This window comes from Erythrolamprus reginae, chromosome 3, assembly GCF_031021105.1.
Source record: "Erythrolamprus reginae isolate rEryReg1 chromosome 3, rEryReg1.hap1, whole genome shotgun sequence".
Classification (NCBI taxonomy): Eukaryota; Metazoa; Chordata; class Lepidosauria; order Squamata; family Dipsadidae; genus Erythrolamprus; species Erythrolamprus reginae.
This window is the reverse complement of record NC_091952.1, coordinates 183,005,710-183,018,028: the sequence shown is the minus strand read 5'-3', so window position 1 is coordinate 183,018,028 and position 12,319 is coordinate 183,005,710. Positions and strand designations below refer to the sequence as shown.

The 12,319-nt window shown below is 42.9% G+C and overlaps 2 protein-coding genes across 2 annotated transcripts in view; both read right to left on the bottom strand.

Moving 5' to 3' along the window:
• The window catches only part of CDKAL1 (CDK5 regulatory subunit associated protein 1 like 1), a 652,416-nt gene that overhangs the window by 48,448 nt on the left and 591,649 nt on the right, over window positions 1–12,319 (bottom strand). The gene's annotated exons all lie outside the window — the stretch shown is intronic.
• SOX4 (SRY-box transcription factor 4) lies at window positions 1,802–6,504 on the bottom strand. Its single transcript, XM_070747354.1, has one exon. The coding sequence runs from the start codon at window positions 5,557–5,559 to the stop codon at window positions 4,258–4,260; it is 1,302 nt and encodes a 433-aa protein (XP_070603455.1). The 5' UTR covers window positions 5,560–6,504; the 3' UTR covers window positions 1,802–4,257.

Here is a 12,319-nt window from a genome sequence, read left to right as displayed (position 1 = left end):
AACAAATCCCAGTGCCTAGAAATATAAGCAATATAGCCTTCACTTAATTTATACTAGCAATTAATTTCTCCTCAGCTATCTGCAAAATTAGAAAGCTCAAAGCTTTCTAACCACTGATTACTATGCATCCCATACTGATCATCCAAAAGATTGCCCAGTGCCCATCAAGCTAATGGACTAGTTTAATGTATTTGAATTATAGTATGCAAGATTTCTTGCAGTATATCCCACCACAAACTAGTCCAGCCCACATGGCCATATCAATGTGGTATGCAAACCCACAGAGCTAGTTTGATTCCAAAACATGGTTAACCTTGGGAAAATGTGTAGTACAAACAGAATATAAGATGCCTATTTATTTAAATGTTCCTTCATGCATAAAAATCCCTAGAGAAGGCAGTTTATGAAATAAGCTACAAAGGATTCAGCTATTATTTTGAAACATTTTTCCATTTTTTTCACTTGTTAATGGTGCAGTTTGACAATCTTTGTAAATGAAAACATATGCAGTATTGTAAACATTGGCTTGTCTGATTAAGTATGCTGCTCCTTATTTAAAAACCAAATGTACCTTTTAGTTAACCATATTTCGCCTATAGCTTGTAAAAACCTAACCTAACCCATGTAGTTTATGGGTCCTGCAAACACAGATTGTATAAACCATGGTCATGCAAACATTAGGTAAATTATCATGCAAACACAGCCTATCTATTGTGCTCTGGGAATCCATGAAGGCAGTGTGCATCCATTATTGCACGAGTTCATTATCAAAACATTGTCTACTAGAATGGAGCCATTATTGTTTTTGTGACATTCTCTGAAAATGTGCTCACATGTACTTGATTCATTTGAAAAAGAAACATTGTATTTTTTTTAAAAAAGCATAATTTCCAATTAAGGATTTGTTTAACATTTGAGTATTAAGTGTAATTGATGAGATAGAAAATTATTTGATCAGAGATATATACTCAGTGCATATGTATTTACAGTAGAATTCAGTTTGAGTTTGTGGCTATGCAAGAGGTTCTTCCCCCACCCACAGTTGGTTTGCAATGCATATTCTAAGCTTCATCAAAGCTGCCACAATACTTAACACTTCGCCTACTGACCTATTTCACATCTGCTTGGAAAAGGGTTATATAAAAGACAAAAGGGCCAGATGACACCTTGCAAAGAGACTCACAACAAAAAAAATACTGCTCAATGTGTGCATTTCTGTTCCTAGTTCTCTGCCCAGTTTTTGTTGTAGGGTCCTTCTGAAATTGGTTACTGGATACCAGAAAAGGGAAATAAGTTTGTTATTTTGGCAATGAATCAACCTAAGAACATTTAAAAAAAATTTCAAAAAATGGAAGATAAGCTTCATGTAATTCCTCAGCTATAAAATCCATTTGGAAACTCAAGGATGTTAAGTCAGGAATTTCACATTGCAAGGTCACACTGATAGGACAAAATGGTTACAGGACCTTTTAAAAGCAGATTCCTTATACAGTAGTTGCATATCCCCTCTAATGGCCTTCTGTGAGCACAAGTCCACTTCCCATTCCAGTCTTATTAGCCTTTCATTGAAAATGCTATTAGCATTCCCTTAATACACGCCTATTCCTAGAAAGCATGCAAGCATAGAACCCAGCCAAAGGCGCACAAAGAGATGAAGCTTCAGCAGGAGGAGAGGGAAGGGAAAGGACACATTTCTGTATTAACAGCTCTGCATATAGACCCATCATTGTAAAATGCTTTCATTTCATAGGGCAAAGATACACAGCCAGAAAGTCTTAAAATAACGACAATAGGAGCAGGGTTTTAGGGTTCAGTTCCAGCTGATTTTATTTCCTTTGGGGAAAAGGTTATTTACAGAAAGAATATTGACAATCTGACAGGCAGTGAACTTGGCTTTTATTAGCCAGCTTTCCCCTCCCACCCCACCCAACATTGTTATTTATGGGCAGATCCTTAGACAAAGATATTCCACACAGCATATTGCACAGGATGGATAACCAAAAAACTAAAAAGGAAACCAAAGATTAAAAAACCCTTAACGGAACCTCTTCATTAGGCAGATGTCCTCATGCCTGTCAAGTTATATTAACATACATAAACACACAATCTTTTTTGCTTATTATTATACAGACTTAAATGTACAAAGATGTTTTCACTTTTTCTCATCTTAAAACACAACAGCTATAAACCTGAATACATATGCTATCATCATGCCATAAGAGACTAAAACAATTATACTCAGCGACAAGTATAAGGATTAAATAGTCAAATACAAGAATGAAAAATGCAGTACATAGTGTTGCAAACTCAAATCGGCATTTAGATAGGTCCAGTGATTTAAATGGCATGGTTTTCATTTACTTTGTTTTTGCTTACAAAAAGTGCAAAAGATGTGGTTTTGAAGTTAAAGCTACAGGATCCCTTTTTCCTGAAAAATATTGTTTTCTCTATACAATGTAAGCTTTATTTTGAGGGAGGGTTTGTTAGAAATTAGCCCTACAATAGATTAGAGTTCAATTCCTCTCTCAACTCCCAAGTAGAGTTGAATGGTAGATAGAAGAGATACTGTCTCTTTAAGAAGCCTGCAGATTGGAGTGTAAACATGATGAAAGTAGGGACTGATTTTGTGAGAAAGATTAACCAGCAGCCCTATTTATAATCAGGAAATCCAAAACAGCAATTTACACCCCTTATATATTTTTTACAAAAATACACTGAGAAAATAATCAAACGTTTTCATCTTCTCTTCTGTTTTTAAAAGTGTCAAAAGTCTACATTTAAATATAAAAATTAAAAGTTAAAACTCTAGCCCTTCAGTGAAGGTGACATAAAAATGGTGAGGGTAACAAACAGAACTACCAAAAAAAGGACAAAGGAATACAAGTAAAAACATTTGGCCAGTATAAATACTTCACTTATAAAATGGCATCCAATTTCATTTAGAAAGGGGAAAAAAACCATTTCAAGAATGAATCCTGTTGTGAAAAGTCTTCATTTACAGCTACAGAGGAACGCACGCACGCACATACATACACACTGAGGAAAAATTTGGTCCTGTGTTCTTTTTGAAGTCCAGCACAGATTTGAGTTGCGTTTGAATCCTTTAAAGAGTTAAGAGTGAAAAAAAGCTGGTGATAATTTTTGAAGGAATCAAACATAGCGCCATCTATCTGCTTTTTATATTATTCTAACACTATTCTTTTTTTAAACTGTTCAACAGTCTTACCAAAAAAAAAAACCCCTCCAAAAGGATAACATGCTATATTAAAACCCACCAGAGAAATAATCCAACACCATCACGATTCTGAGTAAGGAAAAACACATTTTTGCAAGAAAGGGCAATCACCCTCAATTTCCCCTGTACCACATTATTGGACAGTTGGCATGTTCTATATCTGTCTCCATTTTTTTTTTAAAAAAAAGTTACAGTATGTGTTGCTGAAATTCCACATACATTTCTATGAATGTAAGGTAGTGTGGCAAAGAAAATCTACCACCACCTTCTCCCACACACACGCAAATCCTTTTCAGTTTTATTAATGTTTTCAGCCTGATTTCCAGTTCCTTTTCGAATGCTTGTCTCTTTTTCATTCTGTTTAGGATTCAGTCCAGTTCCCAGGGCAGTCATCCCCATCTCTTTCGATGTATAAAGAGAACCTTCCAAAAATGCAAAGATTTTTTTTTTTCAAAGCACACCAGCTTTCGCTCCTAAACCCAAAAGACACACCTAATACACCTAGCAGAATTTAACCTTTCCCCCCTCCCTCTCCAATTCAACCAAGGAAAAAGGTGTGTGGCGAATTACCCCCACCCCGCCTCCTACTTGTTGTAGTTGTCATTCCTGTTTAAGCCACTAGATTTCTCACCAGAGTCTGAAACGTGCTTTTTCAATTCTTCGGCTGCAAAAAGGATGAAAACGTGAACGAGAGGAGGGGGAGGGGGTCGACTTTAAGTCCGGTGTTATTTCTGTGGTAGCTTTCTCGGTGAAGAACGCGTTGATCCCTTTTTTTTGCCGCGTTAGCGAAATTATGAGGAAAAATAAACAACCACGCGCGCACACACACCCCTCAAAGTCGGTTTCAGTCGTGGAAGGGAGGGCGGGGGACCATCCTCCACCATGGGTGAAATGCTCTCTAGTTTTGCAGCGCGCCTGAGGGGGTTTGAGCGCCATGTCCAACGTCTCTTTGCTTTCCCCTCTCAACGCGCGGCGTTTGCTCTCCTCATAATCCTTCGGTTCTTCCCCCCCGGCCCGCCAACTCAGTACGTAAAGACCAAGTTGGAAATGCTGGATTCAAGCCAGTCTCCCGAGATCATTTCACTCACCTCAGGGGTACAATAGTCCGGGAACTCAAAGTGAGAGCCCGAGCCGGGCTCCAAGTTAAAATCCAGATCCCGGTCGAGGACCGAGGAGCTCAGGCTGCCCCCCAGCGCCATGCCGTCGAAGCCCGGGCTGGGGTTGAGGTCCAACAGGTCGTCTTCGAACTCGTCGTCGTCGGAAGAGGAGGAAGCGCAGGAGGCGGAGGAGGAGGAAGCCGACGAAGAAGAGAGCGAGGTCGAAGGCGTCGGCGACGGCGCCCGCAAGCTGGTGTAGCTTCGGTGGTCCGCCGGGGAGCAATGGCCCACGGGGGAAGCGGAGGGCTCGCCCAAGTCCTGCCGGCCGCCCACGGCCGCGACTTCGTCGTAGAGGCTCAGCGGGTCGCTGGCTTCCGTGGAAGTGCTGAGGGTCGGGCTGGCCGGGACGGCGCCGCCGGGCGACGAGTGGGAGAAGAGGTAGTGCCGCTTGGCCTTCTTCTCGGGGAGATGTCGGCTGCTGTGGCTGCTGCTGCTGTGGCTGCTCGAGGGCGAGGAGCCCGGCGAGGCGGTGCGGGATTTGTAGAGAGAGTGGTGCTCCGGGGGCAGGAGGGCAGCCGGCTGTTCCGATGGAAAAGAAGACGGAGCTTTCGTGCCGCCGCCTCCACTCGGGCTGAGTTTGGGATGCGGCTTGCCGGCGCCACTGGGTGAGAGTTTGGCGGCACTGCCCTTTTTCTGGGCAAGCTTGGAAGAGTTGGAAGCAGCAGCGCCAGCGGAGCCGGCGGCTGCTCCCTGATTATTGCCGCCGCCGCCACTCCCTCCACCCCCGCTCTTCTCACCCGGCTTCCCAGAGTTCGTGCCCGACTTCACCTTCTTCCTGGGCCGGTACTTGTAGTCGGGGTAGTCCGCCATGTGCTTGAGGCGCAGCCGCTCCGCCTCGCGGATGAAGGGGATCTTGTCGCCGTCCTTGAGCAGCTTCCACCGCTTGCCCAGGCGCTTGGAGATCTCCGCGTTGTGCATGTCCGGCGACTGCTCCATGATCTTCCGCCGCTCGATCTGAGACCACACCATGAAGGCGTTCATGGGCCGTTTGATGTGCCCGCTGGGCGTCTTGCACCAGCTCGGGTCGTCCGCTTTGCCCCCCGTCGAAGCCGTCGAGCCCGGAGTGGGAGAAGAGGCCATGCCCAGCTCGATGCCGGCCCCGGAGTCCGAGTTCTCGCCGGCCAGGAGGGCTTCCGTGTTCTCCGCGTTGTTCGTCTGCTGCACCATGTTGCGGGGTCGGCGCGCGCCGCAGCGGCTGCGGGGAAAGCGGCGGGGCTCAGCTTGGCCACCCCGCTTGGAACAAGACCCTCAAACTTGGCCGGTCTCTCTCCCGAGCCCCCCTCGGCCACAGCGCTTTCGTTCCGCCCCCGTTACTTTTAAGGCACGACTCTCTCCGGGAAGTAGTTGTAGCTCCACACACGCCGCGTTTCGCTCGCGCACGCCTCTCCGCCGCAACTTTGCACTAGCGAGTTTGCAGACTCCCGGCTCTAAGTGGAAAGAGTGTCTTTCCTTGAAAAAGAAAAACAAAAAATCCGCCAATCCTAGTTCTCTCTCTCTTTTTTTGCCACCTCTTCCCTCACCCTGGCGTTCACAAGTTGGCGGTGGGGTTTTTTTTATCTCTCTCCCGTCTTTCACCCTCTCCTAATACTGTAACTCGGTGTCTCGGCAGAAGAAGCACGCCCACTAACTGGAAAAAAAAATCTTGAAGATACACAAAAACCCTTTTTTTTAAAAAGAAAATGCTCACGTCGCCAAGCCGGTAATAATAAGGGGAGGAAAACAATCTTCGTCCAAGAATTAGAGCAAGGTTTTTTTTTCTGTGATGATTCAACGGCTGCCAGGGAGTTTAGCTGGGGGTAAAAAACCCCGCTCGCACAACCGAGTAAGCATTAATAACCGGGTGTCTTCTCGATAGGGGGAAAAAAAACCAGTGACTTGGTGCAGTAAATGTATAGTCCCGTCTTGCTCGCCTGTAAATACACAGCCCCCCACTTTAAAAAAAAAGACACATGTACAAACGGGGACTACAGACTTGGCCTCTTCCCCCCCGCCCTACTACACACACTTTCTCTTGCTGCAAGCTTAGAGCGGCGCTCAATTCCGCCTCGTGCGGCTTTATCCTTCCTCAGCTCTTTTCTGAACCAATCGTCGGCTGTATCCAACGCTCCGTCGTGCCAAAACCCCGCCCCTCGGTTCCGATTGGCTTGGAACCCAATCACCGTGTGCAATGAGAAGCTCCAAATCTGACCTCATTCCAATTTACACAAACTTTTTAAAAGAGCCAGAAGTGCAACTGAGATTTCTCTCTCTCTCTCTCTCTCCCCGCCCCCCTCCATAGGCTCCCTATTTTTTTACGTTTGCGTTTCTCCTCCTACTTCCCTGCGCGTGCGCATGCGTGTCTTTGGTGGGTGTGTGCCTGCGCGCGCGTGTGGGGTGGGTGTGTGTGCGCGCGCGCGCGCGAGAGAGAGAGAGACGGTACGCTAGACGGACTTAGCGTGAGGAGTGACTGAGCGTGTAAAGAGAGCGCGCAATTGCGCGCCTGTGCGAAACTCTCCAAGAAAGGGGTGGGGAAGAGACATCTCTGCCCGCTATGTTAGAGGGGGATGGAGGAAGGAGACGTTCTGTGCTGGGAGCTTCAGCATCTGCCTAGAAGTCAAAGTGACCTGCTTGCCTTACTTCGCCAAGGGAGGGGAAAAATTGACACGTGCTTTTGTTTTATCTCCTCATTCTCCTCAGACTTGAAGAAGAAAGGGGCCATTGGCCGCCAATACAATTAGTACCTCCCCCCTGCTGTGCAGTATTTGTCATATATGTATATATACTGTATATATATATACTGCTCAAAAAAATAAAGGGAACACTTAAACAACACAATATAACTCCAAGTAAATCCAACTTCTCTGAAATCAAACTGTCCACTTAGGAAGCAACACTGACTGACAATCAATTCCACATGCTGTTGTGCACATTCAGCTTTGCACAGAACAAAGTATTTGATGAGAATATTTCATTCATTCATTCAGATCTAGGATGTGTTATCTGAGTGTTCCCTTTATTTTTTTTGAGCAGGGCATGTTCTCCCCCCCCCCCCCAATTAAATAGCAGTAGCGTTTAGACTTATACAGTATACCGCTTTATAATGCTTTTACAGCCTTCTCTAAGCAGTTTAACAAAATCAGCACATTGCCCCCAATAATCTTGATCCTAATTTCACCCACCATGGAAGGCTAAATTAACCTTGAGCCTGGTGAGATCTGAATTGCTGAACTACAGCTAGCAGTTAAAAGATTTTGACTCCTGGTATATCTAATGAAATCTACACAAGTCAGTATTTACAAGTGAGTATAAAAATACTACCTTTGCAGTATGGTTCTTCAAAAGCAGTTGGTTCCTCCTGATCTTATCTGATAAATGTTGTCAATCAGCTGAAGCTCTTAACACACCCACACCCACCCAGAAGAGCTAGATGGATTGGGTTGCACAAGGGGCAGTTTTGTATTTCACAAATTACAGTATGGAGAGCAGTCCCTTCTCCTGTCACTTTTGCTCCCTCCCCCACTGTCACCTTGGGGACAGATCTGATCCAGCAGACTTGTGAACAGTACAAAGATTGGTTTACAGGGAAAATAATGCCGTTAGTATCATATACTTCCCTGTGTTTCTCACTGCTGTTCAAGTATGTTACATCTACAACATTCCACTTCCCCTGTACTTTCCCTGATCTACATTAATTCCACGTGAATCAAACAGGCTTAGCAGTACCCATTAAATCAATGTGTGTGATGAATTACGTGCTGAAAGACCGTTATCTCTTTCACCTATTAGTAGTGACAGCGACTGACAGTGGTCCTTGAAGACTTTTAAAGCTCAAAAATGACAAGATGAAACTGATCCTTCAACGCCTCTCTATGTAGGTGTGTATCTGAAGGACAACCCCTTTACAATAAGGGTTGGTTGGTGCTTAGTAAAAGATATATGTAGTGTATTACCATTTATTTATCATATACTGTGCAATGGCCACCCAGCACACAAAAAGTGTGTGGCATTGTGATCAAAAGACACCCGGAGTCATCTTTCGATCACAAAAATTGTGATCAAAAGACAAACAGGCAAAAGATTATAAGAGGCAGAATCTGGCACCCGTAACTCTAGCTAAATTGTAAATTTATGATTGTAAGCTATCTAGAGTTGCCACAGCAAGTCTAATAATAGATAAATAAAATAAACTGGAAGAGTAGAATGATACCTTGTCTTACGAACTTAATTGGTTCCTGGATGAGGTTCGTAAGGTGAAAAGTTCGTAAGATGAAACAATGTTTCCCATAGGAATCAATGAAAAAGCGAATAATGCGTGCAAGCCCAAAACTCACCCTTTGCCTTACGCCGCTGGGAATCCCTGCCTCCGGACTTCCATTGCCAGACGAAGTGCCCATTTTGCGCTGCTGAGATTCCCCTGAGGCTCCCCTCCCTGGGAAACCCCAATTCCAGACTTCCGTGTTTTTGTGATGCTGCGATTTTGCTGAGGCTCCCCTCATCGCAAAAACACGGAAGTCTGGAGGTGGGGTTTCCCAGGGAGGGGAGCCTCAGGGGAATCCCAGCAGCGCAAAAACGGGCACTTCGTTGGCAACGAAAGTCCTGAGGTGGAGTTTCCCAGTGAGGGGAAGTCCGGAGGCGGGGCATCCCAGCGACGGTGGCTTGGGTTCATAAGGTGAAAATAGTTCGGAAGAAGAGGCAAAAAAATCTTAAACACCGGGTTCGAATCTTGAAAAGTTCGTATGAAGAGGCGTTCGTAAGACGAGGTATCACTGTACTGCTTTTTTCCATATGTTTCCTCCACTAATGGGTCATCTTTGGGCCTATTCAACTTTGAGACTACTTTATTATAAAAACATAGATACATTGTAGGTAATGACAGGATAGCCCACCAAAAGTTAGTATAGATTGTCAATAATATCAACTTCACACTGCTAATAAGGATGCCAACCTACTATTTATGCCAGTTTAATCAAATACTGTATATTAAATCATGGAGCCAGAACATTGAGAAGGCAGAAACTAGTCACACAGCAGGCAGAAAATATTTTACAGAAATGTTTATTTTTCATTTTACCAAACATTTTTTTCTGAAACAAATGATATAAAACAGCAATACATTGTCTCAAGGGCAGCATTGTAAGAGACTGACAGCACCTACCTAATATCACATGTCTCAAAACTCCTTTCTCAAACCCGTCGCTCCTACACAAGAGACCTACTGACTATCAATAGAAATAATTATGAACTGGATGTACAGACATCTTACTTAATAGAATACTATTGGCTATATTCTGTTCCTAATCAACTGTGCCTAATAAATTAATGTATGTTAAATAGAATACTAGCTTACAAAACTAATTTGAGCTATCTGTTTAGTCTCAGAAAAGTAATCATATTTTTATAAAATTGCATTAAAGTAAAAGGATTATAATCAAGGGAATCCCAGGCTGTACCCATATTTGAAGACCTTAATCATGCAATCAGTAAAAATTGTATTCAAATATTAAATTTGTATTAAAGTCATTGAATCAATCTCCAATCAAGTCATTTGTTTATGAGAATAAATAGATAAAATGCTACTAATTCAGGAATGGTTCAGGTTAGCCAGCTTTAAATACAATTTCATATATTAAACACTATTGAACTCTTAACTTGTTGTACAATATGATATATGAAATAAGTTTGTGGCTGGAATAAAACACTACTTGATTTAAAAAGGAGTATTAAAAACAATTAAAATATACTATTAAGACCTGATATTTTCCTAAATATTGTCACATTTCTTGCATAGGCTGTAAAAATGTTATAATGCAGGCATAAGATACCAACTGAAATTATTCATTTTCTAAAGAATGGCTTTCTAAATCTTATTTCTCGATCTAGATAAATCTAACTTTAAGCTCAAAAAACTAATTGATATATTGACAGAGTCTGATAACTGTCTCCAATGTATCCATCTGTAGGACAATTATAACATATTCATGACCTCTTTGTTTTTAAATTGGTTTTAACTTCAATAATTATTTTCTTTCACTGTTACTTTTATTGTTGCTACTAGATGTGAAATTTCTACCTGGTTTTATTGTTTTTAAACTGTTTTAAATCCTGGGGCCTTCAAATGAACTGAAACGTTAGGATTCAGAGCATCCCAATTGGGGTGGATGTGTAAAAAATGTTCAGATGGAGGTTATGGCAATGCAATCCACACCCCATCTTATTTATTAAAACACATGCATGTACAAGGGTGTAGGGCAGTGATGGCGAACCTATGGCATGGGTGCCACAGGTGGCACGTAGAGCCATATCTGCTGACACGCGAGCTGTTGTCTTAGCCAGCTGCTTTTTGGCTTACACAGAGGCTGTGGAAGGGTGTTTGTGGCTTCCAGAGAGACTCTTGACGGGTGGGGGAGGGCATTTTTACCCTCCCCCGTCTCCAGGGAAGCCCTTAGAGCCTGGGAAGGCGAAACACAAGCCTACTGGGCCCACCAGAAGTTGGGAAGCATGTTTATGCTGGCCAGCTAATTTTTGGCCTGCACAGAGACTCTGGGAGGGTGTTTTTGGCTTCCAGAGAGCCTCTGGGGGCATGGGGAAGGGTGTTTTTACCCTACCCTGGCTACAGGGAAGCCTTTGGAACCTGAGGAGGATGAAACATGAGCCTATTAGGTCCACCAGAATTTACGCCCTCCAGAGGGCCTCTAAGGAGTGGGGGAAGCTGTTTTCGTCCTCCCCAGGTATTGAATTATGGGCATGGGCACTCGGGCATGTGCGATAGCACACACCCATGGTCTTTCCGCACCCGAGGGAAAAAGGTTCGTTATCACTGGTATAGGGTTTCAATCAGTTGCCATGACTGGCCTTTTTTTTTTTTTTTGCACTTTTCCATAGATACCACTGGGAGAGCATAGAAATGTTTTAACATTTAAATCAAGCTGCACAACTTAACAATAGCACTTCAGTTTCTTGCTTTTTATTTACAGAAATAGAATACTATACACCAAATCATTTGCCTACATTTTGTGATAATGTAATCATACAAAAAATACAGCCAAACAAAATCTTCAGACCAAAATATTTTTGAAGGAAAGTACACCAGAATTCCCAGGTAACCATGCTGCTTTAAACCAAGGAATCGATTCAATGTCTTGTTTATTTGCTTATTTAATACATTTATATGGCTGCCTATCTCCTATGCATGGCTGTGCAGTTAACACGTACGCTGACACCCACTCCTTCTCCCTCCGATGCAGTGTCCCTAAACTTCCCACATCTTCTCTAAGGTGTCTGAAACTCCACAGCAGGTGGGAAGGTGGGTACGTGTTTCTCCCATCAGAAGCATTGGTTCTGCTCTGGATAAACATACTTAGAAATATCCCCAAATATTCCAGTAATACAAAATGACAGTAATTTTACTGGCACCATTGCTTTCTAAGTACCCAGTCCTAAATCCATTTACATTAAAATCCCATTTGTGTAAATGATATTAATTTCTAAGAAAGTGCATTTAGGAATTCTGCCTAAGTGCTTACTAAGCCCACTGGAATAAAAAGCCTGCAAAGATGCAAATCAACTACTAAATTTCTTATACTACACATATAGCAATAATTTCACTGTGAACACATCCAACACCTAAATCCAAGCTTTATATACTGCACCTTTCACAAACATTATTCAATACATGAAAGTATAACTGAACATAGTCAGTAATAGTTAGTAATGAATACATCCTAGCACTCTTACCATATGTTCATAAGGTTTAATTCCAGCCTCATTTCCCCCCCTCCAGTCCTGGCTAGTTTATTATTGTAGAAAATTACATTTTGAAGTAGATTGACCCATTGTACTCACCTTTAGTTGGAGACATTGTGCTGTGGAGTCATTTACACATTCGCTAAACCGTACACTATGTTCATGCCACAATGGTTGGGTTCACATATCATATAATGTGCAATCT

Excerpts from the sequence above, each read along its gene's own strand:
- SOX4 (XM_070747354.1), bottom strand. The coding sequence starts at position 5,559 with ATGGTGCAGCAGACGAACAACGCGGAGAACACGGAAGCCCTCCTGGCC.